The sequence below is a fragment of the Nothobranchius furzeri genome, chromosome 1 (assembly GCF_043380555.1).
Source record: "Nothobranchius furzeri strain GRZ-AD chromosome 1, NfurGRZ-RIMD1, whole genome shotgun sequence".
Classification (NCBI taxonomy): domain Eukaryota; kingdom Metazoa; phylum Chordata; class Actinopteri; order Cyprinodontiformes; family Nothobranchiidae; genus Nothobranchius; species Nothobranchius furzeri.
This window is the reverse complement of record NC_091741.1, coordinates 72,978,863-73,001,284: the sequence shown is the minus strand read 5'-3', so window position 1 is coordinate 73,001,284 and position 22,422 is coordinate 72,978,863. Positions and strand designations below refer to the sequence as shown.

Below are 22,422 nucleotides of genomic sequence, written 5' to 3'. Positions count from 1 at the left end.
TGATGTCAAAATTATAGGTGGACAACGCAGCTAGCCAACGATAGCTCGTTGCATCGAGTTTTGCCGTTGTTAAGAGGTAAGTTAACGGATTATTATCAGTAATGACAGTGAATGTGTTCCCATACAAATAGTCATGAAACTTATCTGTTATGGCCCACTTTAAGGCTAGAAACTCCAACTTGTGCGCAGGGTACCTAGTTTCACTAGAGCTTAAACCGCGACTTGCATAAGCGATTACCTGTGTGACACCGTTTTGCACTTGGTATAGCGCTGCACCGAGTCCGGTCGTACTAGCATCTGTGTGTACTAGATATGGGAGTTTTGCGTCAGCGTAGCCAAGAACTGGCGAAGTGGTAAGTTTTTCAATAATAGTTTGAAAGGACTTCTCACAGTCTTGGCTCCAACGATTCCCAAAGGGTTCTTTGGGGTTCAAGTACTTTGATCTACATGGTGGTGTTTTAAAGTTTTTCCGTTTGGGTGGATAACCAGCCGTGAGAGATGTTAGTGGCTTGACAATATTTGAGTAATCTTTAACGAAGCGTCGGTAATAACCGGTAAATCCTAAGAAAGATTGGAGTTCCTTCAAAGTCTGAGGCTTCGGCCATGTTTTGAGTGCTTCCACCTTATCTGGATCGGTTTTTATGCCATCTCGAGATACTATATGTCCAAGATAACGCACAGATGTCTGGAAAAAACGACACTTATCTGGTGATAGCTTGAGTCCGTATTCTCTAAGCCGTTCAAGAACGTGAGAAAGTCTGGTTTCGTGTTCTTCCAAGGAGTTGGAAAAGACGATCAAATCGTCTAGGAAAACTAACACTTCCTTCAGATTAATGTCCTTCATACACTTTTCCATAACCCGTTGGAAAGTGCTTGGAGCATTTGTTATTCCTTGTGGCATACGGTTAAATTCATAAAACCCAAACGGGCAAACAAAAGCAGTTTTAGGTTTATCCTTTTCACACATCTCTATTTGATAGTAACCTGACTTGAGGTCCATCACAGAAAACCACTGTGATCCAGCGAGAGCAGAAAAGGACTCCTCCAAGTTAGGCAGGGCATATGCGTCGCGAATGGTTTGCAGATTAAGCTTTCTATAGTCTATACATAGACGTACCTCACCATTCTTTTTCCGAACTACCACTATTGGTGAGGCAAATGGAGACTCCGACTCTCTTATTATACCGGTTTCCAAGAGGGCTTCCAAATGTTTTCTCACGGCTTCATAATCATGTGGATGGATCGGCCGAGATTTCTGTTTGAATGGGGTCTCGTCTTTTAAGTTGATGTGATGTCTTATCTGTTGTGTATGACCAAAATCAAGATCGTGGTGCGAAAACACATCGGAGTAAGTGTTAAGTTTGTTGGTGATCCTCCCTTTCCATTCTTCGGACAAGGGCGAAGTACCGAAGTCAAAACTGAGAGGAGGGTTTGAAGGTGAAGTCTGTTGCTGCGAACTACACGCCGCAAGTACTTTCTGATCACTTTTGTCAGGTTCTGGATATGGCATAACACGATCGGCTTTAACTAACTCAGCGATCACACAGTTAGTGGGTAATGTGATGTCATGGTTAGTTTCGTTTCTTAGTACAACAGGTACTTTGTATGGACCATGTGAAGGTAAGGAAATGAGGCAACAGTCTACAATTATACCCCCTGGTAGAGAACCATTGGTGGGTTGTTCAATGAGTGCATAAGGCTCATGCTTGTTTTGGCTGGGTTGCATAAACCCTTCTAGTAACAGTTTTTTATTTGCAGGGAGAACTTCTTGGGTTCTCCCTCGAAGCTTCACCACACCAACTCGTCCATCTTTGCTTTGTTTTTTTCTGACTGCTGAGGCTTTTAGCACGTGTTGGTACCCATAAGAGAGTGCCTTGGAATCAGGTAAGTTATTGGCAGACAATTGCTCATACAAAGGATCGAGTGTGTTTGTGCCAATGAGTAATGGTGTATCAGAGTTTGAGCTTATATCCGGAACCACTAACGCAAGGGTAGGTAACTCAAGTCCAGACTGATCGAGCTCTTTTGGAAATGTGACACTTATCTCTATGTATCCTAAATAAGGAACTGCTTGACCGTTTGCGCCCTCGACTTCTAACAGATTACTGATGGGTTTAATTGAGAGGTCAGGTAAGTGTTCTTGGTAAAAAGAATTGGCAATGGTGGTTACCTGGGACCCTGAATCCAGTAAACAATTACATTCAACACTGTTAACTGAGACTGTAGCTGTGCATCGCCCACCCACTAATCTTTTGGGAAGTTTTGGCACTGAATGAGCATGAACTGGCTTGCAAAAAAGTCTCTCTGTCCTTTCCTTAGAGGGACTTGGTTCTACTTTAGCACCTATCTGTCCCACGATAGGAGCTTCTACCGGTTTAAAGGAGGAGACTGAGCAATTGGCTTTGACATCTCCCACTCGCGCTGCTTCTGTCTAAGAGCAAGTCTTTTAGTTGCAACTAGTGCTGGATTTGGCTCGTTGCTACAGCTAGAAGCTATGTGGCCATCTTCTCCGCACTTAAAACAGTATCCAGGCTTTGGTCTGGGCACCACTGCTGTTATCTGCTGAATCTGTTTGGGCTCATCTGGAATTTTAGTCCCCACACGGGGTTTTGACTCTTTTTGAGTTTTCTTTGCCTTTTTATCTGTGTTGTTAACCTTAAGCTGTGCAATTTGGCTCCTGAGCTCAGCGATTTGTTTGCGTAAGTCATCACAGTTATCATCTATTTCCAGTTCACAAGTGTTTTTACTCTGAGAGCATGTTGTTTGCACATTTGAATACACTCTAGTTCGTTGTGCCCCTAAGTGTTGTTTCATGCGTGCTGCTTTAGTAGCCTGTTTGTCTTCTTCAGTGCGCAGTTTGAGGAGAAGTGCTGTAAAATGAGGCGGGTTGTCTTTCTTTTGTTCGAGTTGCAGGTTTGAAATCAGCGAGCTGTCCCAACAGCCTCTGCAAAACTGCTTGAGCAGCTGCTGGTCGGCGTCACTGGAGGAAATTCCATTCCTCTGAATAACTAGGTTTAACAAGGTGTATAACCTCTGAAAGTAATCGGAAGGTTTTTCACCACTGTCCTGGTTTGTGTTTAAGAAGCGAGCAAAGAGCTCGTCGCCGTCTTCGACAGCTGCGTAAGCTGAATCGAGATGTTCAAGGTACGTTTCCGGGTCGGATTTTGGACTAAGAGCTTTAACGATGCTCGCTGCTGGGGCTGACAGACTCTCCACGATTCTTCGTACAATTTGGGACTTGGTGAGTGAAGGATCATTTATGCATAACACTACACTACTACGCCAAGTATCATAGTCAGTTTCAAAAGAAGGGTGTGGAACTCGCCCTGAGAACGGTTTTAGTCTGTATTGTGAAGTAGGCGGAGGGATAACCTCACTGCTTTTAACAATGTGTTCCACAATAACTCGCTGAACCTCAGGTGTGTTTAAAAGATTTGGTGGAATGCAAGGGTTTTGTTTTCCAGTCTCTGTAGGTGGACAATTGTCCTTTGAGTTGTTCATATAGTTAACTTCTGGTGTTAAAGGCAGGGAATATGTAACTTGGTCACTATGGAGCATTGGCTCTGGTTCAGTGACTGGTTCAGATGCATGGGTATCCCTTCCTAAAGATTCCCCAATTTTTGCCAGTTCCTCCATTAGAAGGTCTTTAAATGATTGATTGCTACGCGCAGCTATGTCCCTGAGCTCTGACAGATAGGCATCAGTGGCAGATGTGCTAGTTTCTAGACTGTACGCGCTGGCTAGGTCTTGAATATGAAAGAAAACATCTGGGTTCCTAGTACAAGGTTTGTCATAGGGTAAACATTGTTTCTTTAATTCCTTAACAGTGGCTTCATGTTGAAACTCCACAATAATCTGATCACAGTTTGGTAACTTAATGCGCCTGTTAACTGGTCCGAATCCTTCCATAAACCCAAAGACTTCGTTATCAAGGTCTGTATCAGTTAACCCACTGATTAAAACAGCATTTGAAACTTTGACCTTTTCTGTTTTTACAACTTCCATTTTAAAACACTCAAAAGTACCAATAATGCCAAAATGGCAAACCACTGTGACCTCCAGGCACTCTTATGATGTCAGTCAATGGTTAGCTAAGGTAACAACTCTACAATTCTCCTGGCTGGCTCGCCAAGTTTTATGTAACCGGATTACAGGATACAATAAGATAATTAAAAGAAAAAATAAACAAATGGGCCAATAATTAGGTTCGGGGAGAATTGGAGGTTGTTTAAGAATGACTGGAGTCACGGGTATAGCATGAAACGGTTTATATACTAAATTTTAATAATAATGGGAAATATAACACATAAAGATAACACACAAAAACAGATGAAAACAATCGACAATAGTAAAATGGTCGGTATGAGATTTGATCATATGAGTCACAAGTCAGCCGGCGTCAAGTCAAATCCCCACGCTTGGGGAGAAAATCAGAGTCCGGTGGTGCGATTTTTTCCTACCACACCGTTGAGATTGTTCACAGAAGAGAGCAGTCTGCTCTTCAGTTACTTGAGATGTCCTGGTTCGTTCAGTGGTTAAGGCTCGCCATCTCCCTCGTCAGGAAGAAATCCAGTTCTCGTTCCAAGTGAGTGATCATAGGAGTCGGGATCAAACCCAAGGAAAAAAAAAACCCAGCCTGTAAACAACAGGACTGTTAGCGAGTTGGCATCGACCCTTCTCGTCACATCACAGCATAAAGTCTTACAGAGTTAAACAAATGCTTCACTCTATTGGCATAGCCAATCATGTTTGGGTTCACAGTTCAACTAACATAACATCAATTTGATTGTCTATTAAAATAATTCTCAGTAGCTCTGGAAATATAATTACATATGACAACAATTGTTCAGCTCAATAGGCTCAGTTAGATTCTATTACTCTACACTATTCAACAAGAAATACATTCATGACAACAAGGATACATTTAGTTGTGTTTCTATACAGCATTGTGACACCTTGTATATCTGTAACACAATAAATAAATAAATAAATAAATAAATAAATAAATAAATAAATAAAATGTTCTATAACAAAATTCAACAAAATATAAATTCTGGTCCTTTGGTCCACCTTTGTAAAATAATTCCTCCCTAATCAGTTAGCTTTTATTTATTTTTATTTATCTATTTTTTTTATTATTAAATGTTTGGTTAAGGGACGCATTGCTAATTCTATGGCGTTAGCTATAACGCCCCTGAGGACCTTGTACATCTAGGCCGTACCACCATTAACTGGCGGTTTGAGCCGTTAACTCCTGGGAATCCCATATGCCCTACCGCCGTTAACTGGCGGTTTGAGCCGTTAACTCCTATATGCCCTACCACCGTTAACTGGTAGTTTGAGATGTTAACTCCTGGGATCTAACGTCTAGCAGCCCACTGCTGTCACCTCGGTTGCTGTAATTAGCTTTTTGAATTTAATAATTTACTGAATTTAATCTCATTCACTCACCAACGCGCTCCAACGGTTCCCTCCTACAGAGGATTGGTTCACTCTGTCGTCTCCACACAAATCTATAAGAATGGAATTAATTTGATAAGCTATTTAAGTTTCCTTTTTTTTTTAAGTTGCATCGTTAGCTTTTTCTCTTCTTTTTTTCTTTACTCACCGCGTTGGTTCCAAGTTCCTAGCTCTTATTAGAAGGAGTCAAGTCCGCCTCTCCCTCTATCTATGCGGCACCCAAATCAGGGTACTTCACGGCCTCGACCGTTGTTTTTTTTTCTCTCTCTCTCTCTCTCTAACCGCTCAGTCTTTGCTTTCTGTATCTGCGTGCTGCACAGCCGTTTGTCTCTCCTCTCGCTCAGCTGCGTCGCACGGTTTTATTTCGCGGAGGCGGGACTTATTTCTCTCAGCCAATGAAATTTCAGATTCCCACCTGGACCAATAGTATACAGCTTTCCTCTTCTGTTTCTGTTAGGGATGTTCAAGATTCTTGTTTTAACCGATGTTTAATATTAAACTCGTTATTTTAGTTATTCACCCTTCCAATAATTCATTATGAAATTATCTATTAGTTAATTAGATATCTATTAATTAGTATTGTTAATTTCCTTAATTTATATTTTATATTTTATCTAAATTGAGGATGGATCATATTAGTAAGCCAATTAGTTAATACCTCATTAAGGTTCTAGCTTCTGGGTTACAAAAACAAAAATAACCAGTAAATTACCAAATAGATAGTAAAAATCTAAACCAAAACAGGAAATTGATGTTAACCTTTGACCTCATTTTTCACCTGTGAACGAGTGAAAGGTATAGCTAGTGGTAAAATGGATCGGTTTTTGTTGCCCACATTTCCACGGGTTCAGTCAGAAACGAATGAATCTTTGGAAGTGATCTCAGACCCACAAAAACCTACGGATCTGGATGAAGTTAGTCAACCCTCAACCGCCGCAGCAGTCAAGAGTTTTGCCGCTGGAAATGCTAACGCTAATGTTAGCTAACCTTGCAACACTATAGGTGGTTTTCTGTGTGGCTGTATGTGTTTATGATTTCGTGGAAAAGTCAGCGATTGTTCATAAGTTTATGATGTATATTAATGATTGTTTCAGGTGTTGTTGAGGTGTTGTGCATGCATGTGTATCTGCTAGTGTTGTAGGTGTTTTAGAGAATAATAGGTACGCATGGCATGACCACTTCCTTCATAGCACCCTCAATAAAAAGACTAGCTCCTTCATAGCACCTGCAGAAAAAAATTTCTGGAGCCGCCACTGTGTTAAGCTCACCCTGGAGGAGTGGAGACATTGGTTGGTTGGGGCCACTACCCCTTTCCTGGTTTGGACGGATCATAACAACTTTGAGTATCTCAAATCTGCCAACCGTCTTAACCCTCGCCAAGCCAGGTGGCCCTTGTTGTTTAGCCGTTTTACCTTCACACCGTCTTACAGGCCCGGTTCTTAGAACATCAAGCCCGGTGCCCTGTCTAGGTCCATGGAACCACAGTCACCAGTCCCTTGTCCATCTGCAGACAGACCTATTCTCCCCAAAGGTGTCCTGCTGGGCATCTCCAGGCCGGCCCTTGAGAACAAACTCAAGGAGGCAGGACACCACCACCCTGCGCCCCCTCAGTGCTGTTCGTCCCCGACCACCTACGAACGGAGGTACTATCATTTTGTCACAGCTCATGTCTGTTTTGCCATTCAGGTATCATCTGGACCATCACCGTGGTTCAAAGCAGGTTCTGGTGGCCCACACTGACCAAGGATTCGAAAGAGTTTGTCCCGGCCTGCCCTGGCTGTGCCCGAGCTAAGTCGTCTCGACGACCCACGGCGGGCCTCCTCTGACCCTTGGCCATCCCCCATAGACCCTGGTCCCATATAAGTATGGATTTTGTCACAGGCCTTCCCCCCTCCAGCTCATTCAAGGTCATCCTCACCATTGTGGACCGGTTCTCCAAGATGGTCCATCTTGTTCCCCTCCGGAAACTTCCCTCCTCCTCTGAAATGGCGGACATCCTGGCACGCAAAGTTTTTTGCCTCCACGGTTTACCTCAGGACATTGTCTAAGACAGGGGACCCCAGTTTGTGTCCAGATTCTGGCGGACATTCTGCGCCCATCTGGGCATTCAGGTGAGCCTCCCTTCTGGATTTCACCCACAGATGGACGGTCAGATGGAGAGGCACAACCAAGAGGTCGAGACCAAACTACTTCTCTTGTGCCGAGACAATGCCACGACATGGTCTCAGAACCTGCCTTGGGTGGAACAGGCCATGAACTGCCTGCCCATGATGGCCACAGGTGTGTCTCACTTTTTCACTGTCTATGGCTACCAACCTCCTGTTTTCTCCGTTCAAGAGACACTGGCCAGGGTCCCCTCTGCCCATGCTGCCGCCCTCCGCTGTCGCCATGCCTGGTGGTCCGCCAGGCGCTGTCTCCTCCGGGCCTCAGTGGTCTATGTCCGCTCTGCCACCGATGGCGCATTTCTGCTCCCACTTATGGTTGTCCACGGCTGATGTCCCACTCAAGTTGGACTGCAGGAAACTGGCTCCCCGCTTCATCGGTCCCTTCCCAATATCCAAGGTCATCAACCCGGCAATGGTTCGCCTCCGCCTTCCCCGGGCCCTGCGTGTCCACCCCTCCTTCCACGTGTCCAGGGTTAAGCTAGTGCTGTCTTCGCCTCTGGTGGACCTGGATCCTTGACTCTGCCTCTTGCCTGCCCCTTTTTGGAACTTCTCTGATCTCCCCGGCTCTGACCCCCGCTCTCCTCCTGACTAAGCCTCTACTACAGCCCTTCCTTCAGACTGGTAATATTCCTCTGTGTGTTCCATAATAAAAACTTTAAAGTGCCTTACTGTGTCTCGGTTGTCTTCACGGGTCTCTCCAGTTTGGTCATTACACTTTTGGCTGTTTTTAATGTCTAAACAGTTTGGGATGATACTGATACACCCTCATGCCAATTAATTTCAGCTTTGACAGGATGGTAGTAAAAAGAGATAAACAAGTCAAATGTAAATTTTCCCAAATCATGGCTGTTTGATAAAAGTATCACATTTTTAGAGTTTAAAAACGATAAATACTGTTATAATAGAACTCAAAAAAGCTATATGACAAAAACATGCATATAGTAATTGTTTCTAATATAACAAATATTACACATAAACACACGCAGGCTAAAACATTATGGTCCGTCTCACAGCTGTGGAAAATTAAAAAAAATATGACCTTCAAGTATAAAACATTATCAGCCATCTGCTTTGGATTTCAGAGGATTTAAAACAGGTTTTGTAGTTTCACTTCTTCTCTGCACTTTTGTAACATTCATTCAATTAGATTTAAAAAGACATTGTTGCAAGGAGAGCTGATGGCTGAACTTCATGCAAACATTGTACAGGTTTTCTAGTATCCAGGCAACCTTTATAACTTCCTGAAAAGCCCGAGTGTCCCTTTGTGCATGCAATTTTATTATGAGAAAGCCAAGTGGGGGCGGACAGGAAAACAACGATGCAGAGATACAACAGATAACAAACGGGGACAGAGGGGATATGAAATAGATCAAAAAGGATATGGAAAAGAAGGGTGGAGAAAATAGGTGATTTTAGAGGGGAAAGAAAAAAAACTTTTAACAGGAAAAAGTTGAAAAGTAAAGAAGAAAGAATGTGTTTTTTTTACCCAAGAAGGGTAAAAGGAGATTGCAGCTGGTTTTGGATGATGGCCTCTGCTCTTTATCTGCTTTATCTCCTCCGGTTGCTTGCTGCTGGACTCTCTCCCTCCTTTCATCCCTTCTTCCATCTGTCAGACAGACAGCTTTTGGCAGACCTACCCTGTTGTTGTTCACTCCAGCCAGAATCTCTCTGGTCCAGTCCAAGTCTCCATTTCCTCCACTTCTCTCCAAATTTGCTTTTATTTTTCTCTTATTTTCTTTCCTGGACAAACTCAAGATTCTTTGCCGTTTACTCGTGTGTTCAGAAAGTTGAAAGGTCGTTTTAGGGGTTACACTAGAACAACAGTGACATCAGCGTGCAATCAGAATTATTTTGGTCTGTTGCATTTATTTCTGGCGATTTGTCTGAACTGATACACATTACAAGTGTACAATATTTTGGGTTTAGTTTGCAAACTTTTGTTTGGACAATAATTAATACTGAAGCTGTAATGGTCAACTTGTGTCATGATGCACATTCATTTTCTTGATTGTATGTTCAGGTTCAAGGACACAGCATGCAGCCATCTAGTTGATGATGACCTGATCTGCATAAACAGGACCATATATCAACACTGGTGCTAGCCTTTCCATACAGAAATCTACAAAAGTCAAATCAATTCATGAATCCAATCAGGATGTACTAAAACAAATTTGCATGTACATGATTAACTTCCTTTAACTGACAAGGTAAAAGCAATCAAAATAAACATAACAAAATAGCTCTTATTCAAATAACAAACTTGACATTCAAAATGTTTTAAACTGTTTGCTAACCAGCTTTGGCATATAGCAGCTGAACAGCTCACCAGTTCCCAGTTCATAATCACAATTAAATCACGTCTCTCTCCGAAAGCACATCCACAAGCTGCAAAACATGCCAGCAGTTGAGATGGTGACAAGAAAAGAATAAAATAGAAATAATAGACAAATCCAAGACTAATACCTGCAGCAACTGTGAGCTTCTTTGGTCACACATGTTCAACAAACAGTTTGGGTTCCTCGCCCCATTTCCCTAACTTAAATCTCATTGGATTTCCCCACAGTCTCGCGAGAATCCTGAATAATAATGAGAAATCTCAAAATACCATGAGATTTACAATACAACCGAAATTAAACCAGCAGTGAGTTGGGTAAGGTAAGGTAACGGTTGGGGAAACAAACCTATTCAGAGCAGATGGACAAAAGGGGAAAACAGTAAAAATAACCCTGGCTTACAAAACACTATTAATAACATAACACACATAATATTATCTTTAAAAAACACAGCTTATAAAAGTTTTTTTTTTGCCTGAAACACCAGCATGTTTACCTTTTCTGGCATCAAAATAGGACGTTGTGAACCGACTGCTTTGCCACAGTGCTGAAAACCTGCTTCAATGAGCTTGTGGCACAGACACGCGGGCACTTTGGGCTAGTCGCAACATCTGGAAAGAACTGGCAGCATATTTCCACCAGAAAAACTGTATTGTCTCCTTTAATAGCAGGCTCCAAACAGCTCTTGCTCGCTCCCCTGCTGTGCCGACGAGACCTGCATCTTTCCCGGTCACTTTTGATTACGCAAGTGACCTCATCGGTGTTTACCGGCTCTCCTTTATAATTTGCCTCAAACTGCAAATACTCCCAAACTGCAGAAGTTGTGTTCTGTTTTGACATCCCAGTTGGTGCGCGAGCTGCCATTTTTCTCCTCGTCTCTCTCGATGCGTCTCCTTCACACTGTCATGTGATGCAGTCACATTCACAAACTTTATGGAATGTCTCCAAAAGAAAATTCAACCATGCATCCATTTTATTTTTTGTTTGTTTGTTTGTTTGTTTATTTATTTATTATGGTTATTTATTTATTTATTATGGTTATTTATTTATTTATTATGGTTTCCTTAGTGCACTGCTTCTTTTCATGAGTACTGAAACTGACACTGTTGCTATTTTTTAAAAACTGCCTGTATTTGTGTATACGGTATTACTGTAATTCTGCCCAGGCCCATAAATGCCAAACTAAAAGAGTGCCTCCATTCGTATTTCAATCCTCCTCCCAGGTGAGCTGGTCTGATGTTGGTGGCATGGCAGAGGTGAAGCTCAAGCTGAAGCAGGCTGTGGAGTGGCCTCTGAGGCACCCTGAGGCCTTTACCCGCATGGGCATCCAACCACCTAAAGGAGTCCTGCTCTACGGGCCACCAGGCTGCTCCAAGACCCTGATCGCCAAGGCTCTAGCGAATGAAAGTGGCCTCAACTTTCTGGCTGTTAAAGTAAGCTTTCGTCACTGAAGCTATTGTTTCTGTTCAAACCATTGTTTTTAAGGTTTTATATTTCTTTTTGTTTTGTTGTTTTATATCCTGATGATTAAAGAAATATTAGTTTTGGTTGTATTTTTTATGTTTAATTTCATACCTGATTTAGAAAAAATGATATCCATTTTTTTATGTAACTATTCAGGCTGATTTTCTGCTTAATTATTTGTTGTGTTATCCCAGTCTTGTAGCTCAACTTTTTGAAACTAAACATAACTTGATCAGATTGCATTGTTGTTCTCTTTATAATTGCATTTTAGGCAGTCAGTCAATTAAGATGTTAAAAAAGTCCTTCCCCGAGAAACCAATTTTTACTTAATATTTTTGAAAATGATCTGTCTATCTGAGCTAAACATGCAGACTGAACATGAAAATAGTCTCCTGCACCTATCTCCTGCATTAGCTTCTGATAGAAAATGGACTATGAAACTCTAGGATTTGAGAATCATGACATATCTATGTCACACTGTAACGTAACATTCATGAACTCACCCATCTTGACTCACAATGGGGAAGGCTGTTGTTGGTTTAGCTTCCAGGAAACAGCAGATAATGTATCTGCTAGTAGAAGCTAACTGTTAGCATTAGCATCTCCACCACACAGCAGAACTGATTTAGGCTTGTGTTATTTGTGGAGATAAAACATCAGCATTGCAGAGCCAACGGAGTCAGTAGTAGTCATGTTGCTATGTAAGATGTCCAAATATCAGGAAATAAGACTCCTAATCTTGTCATCTGAAGCTACTTTCTCCTTGTTGATTTTCCCATGGCCTCCAGGCGCACCGGAGCTTTTTTCCCCCTAGAGTACTACTTACAAGACATTTATTCCTACTAGAGACCACTGCTAATGTATTGACAATTACATTGTTTCAGTGTTCACATTAAACACGTATACACAGTTTTGTTTAAGTTATGCTTGTAAACTTTCTCACATTCAACAATCTACAGGCCAAACTCGAAAAATTAGAATAGTCTGCAAATGTATATCAGTGTATCTTGATGCCAACTTTAAGCATCATGATACATATTGTAATTTAAACAATCAAGACTTCTCTGTCCACCAATATGCTCATAATACATTTTAATGTATAACTATATCTCCCAATTTAATATAAAATTAAATAGCATTTTACTGAATTATCAAAGGTTTGAGCACCGTGATCATTTTTTTCTTGATGAGCTGAAGAAGCTGGCATTGTAGCTAAGCTTCCTCAGCAGAGAGCGTCCTCTTCTGACCTTTGACCCCATGTTTGTCCTCTCACATTCATCACCCCATCTTCTCTGCAGCCCCCTCACAGTCACCCCCACCTCCTCCCCATCCAAGACTTGTTGACAGACACTGATTGATCACCCTGTTGAATTGTTGATTGGTGCATACTTAGAAAAGACAGGAAGTCAAGACTGAAGAGCTCAGCGGGCGCCATTAAGCAAATGTTATGCATTCCTTTTAGAATTGGGAAAAACTTGTTTTTTTTTTTTTCACCACTAAGTTTCAAGCATTAAAATAGATTAGATTTTATTGATCCCAAATTGGGGAAATTCACTTGTTACAGCAGCACAGACTTAGCTCATTTCATTTAATCTTATTTTATATGCTTCATCCTACATACAATACAGGATTATTTAAAACTGCTTATTTTACAAATTTCAATTGAGAAAAGGAAAACAAATAAAATTCAGCTCCAAACAAGCGACAGGTTTAAATAATTATTTCATCAAAATTTTCATTCAAAAATAAGCTTTAGTAAGGGTTTAATCCAGAGATTCAGATTTTAAAACATACTTCTTACTTCTCAGCTAGTTTTAGAGACTTTAGTGTTTAGAGTTGTGCTGTAATCCTCAGCAGCAAGTTAAAAAGTTATCACAAAGAGAATCTGCTCGGTGAAAAGGGGATAAAAAACATCCTGTCCCTCCTGCTGAAAGCCACTCTCAACCATCTGCAATAACAGTATCAGGTTTTTCCAGTGCAGCGGTTGCTTTGACATAGATACGTTATCCCGATTTAAATGCGGATACTTTAAGGCTCAGCCGGCTTCCTCTGTGTAAAAAAAGGCCTATTATCATCTTGTCAGTTTCAGTTTCCTCCCTTCAGCCATTAAAACATACTCACATCCGCAGATGCATACCTGCGTGCACGCACGCACGCACGCACGCACGCACGCACGCACACACACACACACACACACACACACACACACACACACACACACACACACACAACTTGTTTCTCTACAGTGTCAGTGGTTTTTAAACTCCCCATGTCCAGCCTTTTTGCACTGCCACAGAGTGAGGAGCCTGAGAATAGTGAGTCCACCTCCACACTTGGTGCAGGAGACAAAAGGGCTGGAAGTTAAGTGTTGTCTCCTCAGTCAGCTCAGAGGTGTTGAGAGACCAGATTGCAGTGGAGGAAGTTCTTCTGACTGCATGTTTATCTGGTCTGACTGAGCGAGGAAAGGAGGAAAAACAACGAGGAGATGGTGGAGAAGATCCAAAAGGGTTAATAGCACAAATCACATCAAGACAATTAAAGTTATTTATTTATATTTGGATTTTTACTTTTATTTCTAAACAAAAGGCTGTCTCCCTGATGTTAATGCCAATAAAAACACAGACCCCAGTAGACCACCAGAGGTCTACTGTGTCACAAATCCTCCAAGTCTTGCTTGTTTCATGGTGGAGTCTTTAGAGATCAAACCATTGGTCCAGCTTATTCCACAGTTGCCTGATTAAGTCCAAAACTTACTGTGACTATAGCCGAGGCACAAAGATGGGATGTTCAAACAATAATTGAAATATTATATATATATATACATATATATAGATAGATAGATAGATAGATAGATAGATAGATAGATAGATAGATAGATAGATAGATAGATAGATAGATAGATAGATAGATAGATAGATAGATAGATAGATAGATAGATAGATAGATACACACACACACACACACGTTTATATAGATGAGATGCAGGTTTTGGAAGCTATAGACCTCAAAGTCAATAAATGCATTTTAACCACATTTATAGAATTTCGGATCTTTAGTGGGGGACGGTCCTGTTACTGTCATTTATTTTTCCTAATTTCGACCCAGCAGATTTAAATACTTTTAAGATTATCATTTCTATTAGTACTAAGCTAAATATAAAAGTGAGCTGAATTTCCTTTAAATCAGCCTGTCTTTTATTTATGATCAGGTGGTTTTAATGGTACGTGATCATTTCATCTCTGAATACAGTTCAAACCCATCTATGCTTCAGTGATCGACTCACACGATCCAATAACTCACACTGGAGTAAATAAGGATTTTCATTGGAAAATAGCAGAGAAATGGGCTATAAAGCAATAGGCTCAATCTCTTCTCCAGAGTCTTTCAGCTGCAGAAACTTGCAACTACATAGAAATATGACACATGTTTGACTTTTAAAGACGATCTAAATTCACATTCATCTTGGCTGCCAGCTCTCCGTGTGTTGTCTGGCTGTAGGTTGTGTGAGAGGACAAATCCCCTGTCCTACCTGTAAGATTTTATTTTATGCGGCTGAATTCCAGCTGCATTCTGGAGAAGTCTCAACACTAATAGCCCTGTTGTCCTATCAGTACTTCACTGCTTGCAGACTGGAAAATCTGTTTTTGCCTAGAAACGTGCAGGTGTTGCGTACAAACATCAAACAGTACATAATGTATATCTTAGGTGTGTTCATGCTGTGTTGTGGTTCTAATTCCATGCTGTCGTTCTTTTTAAAACACAGAAACAGTTCTGTTACCTGTTTTGTCGCTACGTTTCGTCTGCAGCCCAGTACTTAATGTACACTGAAACATTTGTCTTGGTGTCCTGCATCACATCCTCACTTTGCAAAAGCACAGTCAGGAGTCTTGATAATGCAGGTTATTATTTCATGATATTTTTGATGATTTCAGTTCATTTCCAGAGATCTTTTGGTTATAAAATTCTTCAGTTTGGATTGATTCTCATTTAAATCCATTTAATAATTTCTTTCAGGGACCAGAATTACTGAGCAAGTATGTTGGGGAGTCAGAAAGAGCTGTTAGAGAGGTAAGAACATGGAGCTACCCTCACCTGACTGATGTTATTACCATTTATAAACCAGGAGTCCCTGTATTTTTAATGTTGGGACGTGTCCTGCTCAGGATGTGTGTAGTTGTGATTTCTGGTATTATTGAGGGCTTCCCCTCTATGTTTGTGCATGTGTACCTTTGGGCCAGAGTGATTCATCAGTTGTTAAATATTTGTCCAGTTGTCGTCACTGCTATTGTTGCTGGCACTGCTTGCAGGTGTTTCGGAAGGCGAGGGCGGTCGCTCCCTCCATCGTCTTCTTTGATGAGATTGACGCTCTCGCCAGTGAACGAGGAAGGTACTGTGTGTTTCATTTTGCAAAAGCTGGGCCTCAAGTTGGACCCAAAAATGTTCGAGTTCTGCCAAAGAATCTCAAAAATGGCTTGATGATTGTGAGTTTCCTCTTTAAAATGTTTTTGAGGATAATTGCTCTCTGTTCCCCTCTGCTGCTTTCCAGTGTTCACTATTTTCAGCACAGTGGTTAGTCATTGTCCAACCATAATAAATTCATAATCATCCCCGCGATCTCTTTAACCGACCACAGTGTCTGTGTCCACAAATCTTACAGTGACTCGCACACGATGGAAGAGGCAAACATCCATGACTGTCTATATGACAGCACTGTCCAAGCTGGCCACTCGCTTCCCGAAAAGTCTTCTCAGACTTACGTGGCTTTTCACTACCAGTGAGCACAGAGCATGGCCTTGTTCGGAAGTGCTTTAGTGGGATGGCACCGGGAACATCTGTGGCTTAAAGGGAAGAGACGGGGGTTGGGGGACAGAGGACACAGACTGGAGGCGCACAAATACTTCATTGTGTTCTGTCACGGCAGATGGGGACGGCCAAATATGCAGCGTGCTTCCTGCTGAACTAGGCGATGAAACTAAACTTTGTAAGATGGAGAACAGACGAGCTTGTGGGTAATTTTAGTAACTTCATAAGTTTGATTTTGTCAAGTAAATTGTATGATGCATCTCAAGCTTTTAAAAGCAAAGTTTTAATGCATCTCTCCTAATGAAATTCCACCTTTGTTTTGTTTTCTAGTTAAAATATTTAGTTTTTCCATAAGAAATTGAATAACACTGTTCTAAGCCCTGTGCCCATCATTGCCACTTTGCATGTGCCATTTTTACAAAACAATGTTGTCAATTTGCCGCAACACCGTGGCACCATTAGGGAACCTTAGGTTTTTTATAAGTGGTCAGACCGTGGCGCAATCGTCTTTCAGACCAGGCAATGACAGCATAAAGGAGGTATGGGGGTGATCTCTGCGCTGCTGCAGACTTCCCTTTATCTTGGACATATCTAGCTTTTCTTTTACAATGTTAATTATGTCCTCTTTTTGAATATTAAACTATTTTAAACGTAACTAGGAACACCTTCATTTCCAAAGCAAAAAGAACCTTGTTAAATATCTTTCTTTTTATTGTGATTTAACTCATTCGCTGCCAGCGTTTCTCACTGTTTTTACTGTTTTTTAAGAGTCACAGAACGTTGCGCGCTAGGATGATGTCGACGCCAAAACAACCAAAACAAAGAGTAGACTCACCTCTTACATCAGGAAGAATCTGCGCGTTTCAAGCTTTATCCATTGTTTCATTATCCGTTGTTGAATTGTGATCGGCAGAAGCTTTGCGTTAGGGTTAGGGTTTTTTTTTTTACAGCAACGGGCCAAAAAGATCTCCTAACACAAGGATTTTCTGCTCCCTTATCACGTGACATGTGATGTATGCAGATGAAGATCGGCTTTAGAGCTGAGATGTTTGTTCTCACGATGCGGGGGCACGTTCTGACGCCCACGCAGTAAAAAAATGCAAATTACGACTTTAGTCGTCATTGGCAGTGAATGAGTTAAGCTGCGATCGTTACGTTTTTTTTAACAAGCCGTTCCTAAAGGTGTCTGTCCTCATCAGTGCCTCTGCAGTCTTCTGATGGTCTGAGCTCCAGCTCTAACAGAGTGACACTCATGGAGCACTGCAGCGCTCCAGTTTGCCGTCTCAGCTGATTTTGTTCAAAAGCAAAACTTACGGCCCATGTTTACTTTCATTTTCAATATAGTTGCCGCCCAGAGCTCTGCAGTAACTCCCCACGTCATCATGACACCTCCCTCTGTTGCGCCAAGGCACAATCGCCATTTATGAGATAGACAATTGCCACACTACTACCAGGCGAGGCGAAATGAATGCCACAAAATTGCCATGCCATCAAGGCGCTTTTATAAGGCACTCCATTGGAGTAATATTATGCTGTTTTGCCAGCACTGTGTGTCTTGTAAACAGGGCTTTAATTTCACTGAGCTGGCTTGAAAGGACCATTATCCAGGTTATTCCAGAAAAAGCTGAGTACCAGAACTGGTATATGTGCTGGGAAAAGGCCCTGTAGGGTTGTTGAATGGGACTTGTGATGAAGCCATTGGTTGTAACTATATAGAAAAAGATATTGACAAATCGGAAGAGTTGCTGAAAGAAGAAAAAACATGTAGCATTCATACCGCTTCAAAATCATTGTTTCTATACAACTACTACAACTCTCTTCTCACGTGTCTGAGCAGAACCTCCCTGAACCGTCTACAGGTGGTTCAGAACGCCTGTGCTCAGTTTCTGACCCAGTCCTCCAAACACAGCCACATCACCCCGCTTCTCCTCCAGCTTCACTGGCTGCTAGTCAACTTCAGGGTTCATTTAAAGATCCTGGTTCTGGTCTATATGGCCTTACATGGACAAGCACCATCTTACATTGGTGATCTTCTTAGTCCCTACACCCCCAGCAGGTCCCTGAGGTCCAGTGATCAAAGCCTACTGGTTGTGCAGCGCACCAGGCTAAAGACCAAAGGTGACAGATCATTTGCTGCTGTGGCCCCCAGACTCTGGACCTCTCTCCCCCTGAGCCTGAGATCAGTGGACTCAGTAGACTCCTTTAAAAAGCAGCTGAAGACTCACCTGTTCAGACTGGTTTTGGTGTGACCTTCATCACCTCCCTCTCCTTATTCTTCTCTTATTCTCGGGATTCATTTTCTCTCTCTTTTTCCTTATGTTTTTTAATCACAATTTATGTTTTTTTGTAATTTTAAACATTTTTTTTCTCATTTTGGTTTTATTCTTTTTATGTTTATAATTTTTTGGCTTTTGTGAAGCGCCTTGTGATTTTTATCTTGAGAGGCGTTATATAATATAAAAGATTGTTTTCTTTTATTCTTTTGCTTTCTATACTTTTAAGTCCTACAAATCCAGTGTAAATCCCCCGCAGCGCTGGGAATTACGCCGCTTTGTGGTCTCTACAGAGCGCCTTAAAGAACAGTGCATTTCTTTTTGGTCATTGAACGCCACTTTTTACATCATAAAGATGCTCTCCCTGACCCATGAATGTATTCACTTACACTGTACTTTGACACAGTAAACCTTTTAACGTTATAAATGTTTGTGGGCGGCTTTTGGCGCTGATCAGTGACATCACTCACTGTCGTAAAAGTCGCGATACACCATAAAAAAAAACTGTCAAGTCTACGGTAAAATACCGGCAGCTGTGGTTGCCAGGAATATACCGTGAAAAAAATATGTAATCTGTAAACAAAAATATGGTATACTGGTTTTGTAATCCTATATTTTAGAGTAGGCAATGTTTTTTTTATCTAAATCATGGTAGGAAAAAAACTGATATATTTGTCAATTATTCAGTAATTTCATATAAAAAATGCAACTTTACATAGCTTTTTACGGATTTTTACAGTTAAAAAAGGTTATATTATATTAATATTTACATTGATTTGTTGTTAATTTATTAGTAATAGGATAAACCTTATTATGGCATATAGCTGTAAAAATAAAAATATGGTAAACCTTATTAAAACCTTTGACAATTAAAAAAAACTGTGAAACTGTATAAGAAATTACAGCATTTTATTTTTACTTAATACATTTTATGGTAAATTCCTGGCAACCACAGCTGCCGGTATTTTACCATACAATTGACAGTACAATGAGAAAATAAAAAATCTTACTTTACATTTAACATTTGCAACCGTTAAATACAGAAAAATTTAAAGATGCTCAAATAAGTTAGTGAAAATTACTGATAAACAATGAGAAAAATTGACATAGCATTAGAAAACAAAATAAACATATTTGTTCTATTCCTACCCACAGCATAGATCTCGAGAATACAACATGTGTTCATATATTATGGCTGGTAATCTGTGGAGGAATAAATAAACATGAAACACAAAATTACCTGCCCCTGACTGATCAACAGTAATGAGTCACTGGGTCCTGCCTTGGTGAAGGAAAGCACTCAGTGGAGTTTCTATTGGCATGGTGTCGAAGCTACAAGCTCTGCAGGAAGACTTCAATGTCGATCAGGAGTTCACTTTGGTCTAGCAGGATCCCCTCTGCAGGAAAAAACGGACAAAATTTCAAAAGTTTGATCAGTGCTTGAGCAAAATGCACAGAAACGAACATGCTCTCAAAAACAGATCTAAAGATAAATTATTTCTGAAGTTTTAACAATACAGTTCTTCAACCTACTTATGTAAAACTGATACATAGACAACGCAGCCCTATTCACAATGGTAATTTCTTGGAAAATACATAAAATTATTCTCGGAATTGAGAGTTTTAGCTTGCAATTTTGTCACATTCTGCAGGCTCCTGCCGTGTGAAACGGCCTTTATTGGAGGCACAGTTTCCTCCATTTCCTCTCATCCCCCTCATGGCCGGGCCCCTCCCAAGCCAGAGCCGGGGGCCCACTGCCCCCCCAGCCCCCCAGTAGCTCCGCCCCTGGAGTGTGTATCCTTTTCCTTCCGCTGTTAGTCCTTCAGGTAAAGTCATAACCAGATGCCAGGAGTTATCAGGTGATCAGCCAGGCTAATGATGAGATGCAGAAAGAAAACAAATCCAGGACAGTGTACAATAATAATCTGTGGTGTTGCTCACCTCATGTGCTCTTATAGAATATTAACGCATGCCTGCCTCATGATGTAGCGCCCATATTTTGCTGAGTGTCCTGCAATAATGCAGGTTATTAGTTAATTTACTTTTGATAGCAAAAAAACAAAATATTTAATGTAAAAATAATTTACGAGGTGAATCAGCTCACACGTCACCAAGTGTCACAGGACAAGAATCAGTCGCCTCCTTCATGATGTCATGATGTAATCTAGCTCCAAGCTTGCAGCAGCAACACACATGTAGCAATAAGCTATGAAACAAAAGCACAGATGATGTTAAAACTCAAAGGTTGTAATGAAGAGTACATGATGATTAAAAACAACTCACCTTTACTTCATGTTAGTCTGGACCATTTGTAGCTGCAACAATCAGTCTGACAGCAGATTTCATGGGTTCATTTAGCCTGAAAAAATAAAATTATATATAACATCACAGTGTTGTGGGAGGCCGCTTCCAGAGATGATGAGAAACATGTGGAAAACAGAGCAAGGATGGAGCTACAGGTTTTTCTGTTAGATCAGGAAGCCCTGAGGTAAAACGGGATGTTAGTGTGAGCTTGGGAAGATACTCCTCTCCAGTGATGACCTGCCAGGCTGAGACGTAAGGAAAAAAACAGAATACAGAGTACACTATTATTACCTGGATCAGTTCATGTAGCTTGTCCTGTCATTCAGATGGAAGCTGCTCAGAAGCTCTCCACCACACCTGGGTCTGTTCAGGAGTGTAGAAGCTGCTCTGGGTGGAATTCCCATCCTGGTCCCAGTGTCAGACAGCTGCTGGGAGGCTATGTGAAATATAAAGAAACTGCAAATATATTTATAGTTGTTTTTAAGAGCAGTAACACACGTCTGTAACAATAAGCTAAAAAATAATTACATGTTAAAACTAGAAGGTAAAGAGAGACAGTTAAAAACCACCTGCAAGGCTCTAGCCTGGACCAGTGCAAGCTGGTGGAGGACTACATCAGTCTGACAGCAGATTTATTGGGCAGATTTAGCCCGAAAATAATAATAACATCACGTTGTTGTGGGAGTTTAGTAACTTAGATCGTGTACAACACAAATTGTCTAATATATGTGCTTCATATTCCTGGCACTTGCAGAGTACAGACGCTTTTCTTTTTGCTCCCTTATCTTTTTTCCCAAGGCTCTTTGTCCTGTCTGCCCACAGAGCGCTTCTCTGCATTTCTTCTGAAAAACCCTATTTTTAACTATGGATCTGATAAATTGGTCATTCAACGCGATTGATAAGATTTTTTCAACAATGAGAGCGGAGCTCCCACATGCCCGCAGTGGACACACCCGGTGGGGTATATGCTGGATTCCTGGAAGGAGTGGAAGATCGTATGCCTCTCCCAGCTGTCCATTGGGGACGTCGAAGACGTGTGGATATTTGGCCTGATGATCATTGGATTTCTTCTGATTGGAGTGGGAGGATATCTGGTTTTCTGGAAATTTGGGAAGACGGGAGCGATTAGAGGGTGACCCGCACCCACGGAAAGCACCTTCCGTGTGGAGACTTCACAGACTGGGACGCTACTTGAGGTTAATCGTAAGCTGGACAATGTTCTAGCTGCGATACCGGTAGTAGTGCGCAAAATGGATGTCATCTCGGAGAGGGTCACCGGACGTTATGGACAAGTTTAAAAACCTAAATTGGCTTCACTGAAGGACTGGAATGATCAGTAAAGACTGAAGGCAGAGAGGAAAATTATCTCAGCCTGACCCAAACAAAATCTTGTTATCCGAATCTGACGCCAGAGCAGCCTAGAAATGCTAGCAAAATAACCCCGACGAAGGAATGCAGACAGATGCTGTGAAGCCCCCCCCCCCGCCTTTGGATTGGTGGACTTCAGCCTGGCGAGGTTATCAACCTGCAGGAGTCAATGTGCTCTGCGCTTCTCCCGAGATCTCCCTCCCACCTGTGGCTACAGTGGCTGAGCGCTGTACATGGCTGTTCTTGCGGGGG

At 41.5% G+C, this 22,422-nt stretch overlaps 1 protein-coding gene and 1 long non-coding RNA gene across 3 annotated transcripts in view; one reads left to right on the top strand and one right to left on the bottom strand.

Moving 5' to 3' along the window:
* The window catches only part of afg2a (AFG2 AAA ATPase homolog A), a 249,339-nt gene that overhangs the window by 73,401 nt on the left and 153,516 nt on the right, over nucleotides 1-22,422 (top strand). For both annotated transcript variants that reach the window (XR_008562907.2, XM_054739358.2), the window contains exons 12-14: nucleotides 11,182-11,391; nucleotides 15,437-15,490; nucleotides 15,730-15,809. Coding sequence is in view for 1 of the 2 variants with exons in the window: in XM_054739358.2 (XP_054595333.1) it covers nucleotides 11,182-11,391; nucleotides 15,437-15,490; nucleotides 15,730-15,809 (344 nt within the window). In the remaining variant the exon portion in view is untranslated. The remainder of the gene's footprint in view (nucleotides 1-11,181; nucleotides 11,392-15,436; nucleotides 15,491-15,729; nucleotides 15,810-22,422) is intronic.
* On the bottom strand, nucleotides 19,624-21,225 carry LOC129162913 (uncharacterized). The gene is made up of 5 exons (XR_008562909.2): nucleotides 21,094-21,225; nucleotides 20,782-20,857; nucleotides 20,586-20,704; nucleotides 20,440-20,509; nucleotides 19,624-19,895 (listed from the first exon to the last, which is right to left on the bottom strand). It is a non-coding gene; the product is annotated as an uncharacterized lncRNA (long non-coding RNA).